This window comes from Orycteropus afer, unplaced genomic scaffold (genome assembly GCF_000298275.1).
Source record: "Orycteropus afer afer isolate SDZICR_OR568_19922 unplaced genomic scaffold, OryAfe1.0 scaffold00365, whole genome shotgun sequence".
NCBI classification, from domain to species: Eukaryota; Metazoa; Chordata; class Mammalia; order Tubulidentata; family Orycteropodidae; genus Orycteropus; species Orycteropus afer.
Genome location: NW_006921952.1, coordinates 2,311,070 through 2,312,414, shown reverse-complemented (window position 1 = coordinate 2,312,414; position 1,345 = coordinate 2,311,070). Strand labels below are relative to the sequence as shown.

The 1,345-nt window shown below is 41.3% G+C and overlaps 1 protein-coding gene across 1 annotated transcript in view; it reads left to right on the top strand.

The window, feature by feature from the left end:
* The window catches only part of EXOC4 (exocyst complex component 4), a 1,013,282-nt gene that overhangs the window by 796,973 nt on the left and 214,964 nt on the right, over positions 1 to 1,345 (top strand). Inside the window, exon 11 of the mRNA XM_007952929.1 lies at positions 997 to 1,133. Within this exon, the coding sequence (XP_007951120.1) occupies positions 997 to 1,133 (137 nt within the window). The remainder of the gene's footprint in view (positions 1 to 996; positions 1,134 to 1,345) is intronic.

Here is a 1,345-nt window from a genome sequence, read left to right as displayed (position 1 = left end):
ACTTCATTTATCTTTATGGCTGACTCCTGTTCCCCCATGTGTGTATACCACACGTGCTTATCCATTCATCTGTTGATGGACATTTAGGTTGTTTCCACGTTTTGGCTATTGTGAAAAGTACTGCAGTGAACACTGATGTACAGTTAATTCAGTTTTAAAATATGTCTGATTCTATTTGGATCCTGCTGTTAGTGGGAACAATGTGAGAAAACATTTGGGCTGTTTCAGGAGAACTCAGGTCTAGCGTGCAGGCAGAATGAAGTGGTTAAAAGAACAAAGACAGGAACCTTTGTCTTGGTCCCTTCAGTTGCTCAAATTCCCTCGTCTTTAAACTGGGTGTGATTACGGGGCCCACCTGTTGAGAGGATGAAATGAAATAAAGCTTGAAGAATGCTTAGCTTTGTCCTGGCACTTGTAACAAACCAATAAATGTTTATTATTATCATGATTAATATGTGAATCTTAACTGAGATAACATATGTTGTGTATATGAAAACATTCTGCAAGTTGAAAGGCATAATACAAATGTTACTCTTTGTTGTTCTTAATAGACTGATGGCTTTGAAACTTTTAAAATAAATCGTGGAAGCCTTTTACCTTGTGTTGCTGTTCAGAGATCCCTAGTCTCTGAGTGGGACCCTAGAGTTAACAAATCATTTTCTTTCTTAGAAGCCGCAGAGATGTCTTGTGAGTGCCAAGAATCCCATGACATCAATTTGAAAATCCCTGTCCCATTTTCTTCTACATACACACACACACGCACACACATACAGACACACAAATAAAAACACTTTCTCAGGTTTTTGGAAGACCAGCAGTATGGAAGATACTATTATTTTGTTGTTGTTTTCAGTTAATCTTTTTCAATGTCAGCACTTCCCAGGAAAGCTCACGCATCTTCAGTCATTACACCCTTCCCGTTGTCCTTCCTTGTCCTAAACATTACGGAGTGAAAGATCTCATCAGTCTGTGTTCTCTCTCTTTGTTCTTGTCCAGAGCACAATCATTGTGGAGAAGACGGTGCAAGACCTCACGAACCTGATGCACGACTTGAGTGCGTACTCAGATCAGTTCCTCAACATGGTCTGTGGGAAGCTCCAGGAATACAAGGACACCTGCACTGCCGCCTACAGGTAGAGCTTCTGTTAGGAGCTAAGTACTTTAGAACCCAACAGCACTTGTCCCGGTTGGTGATACTGCTTGTGTAGCCTAACTTCCATTGTTCAGAAGGGGACCATCTTCAAGATTATCAACAGGCATGTTGAGAACATGGGCTGCAGGAAGTCTTCTAGGCCCTGTGCAATCATACTGACAGCAAGAACAAAGGAATGAAGGGACAGAGTTA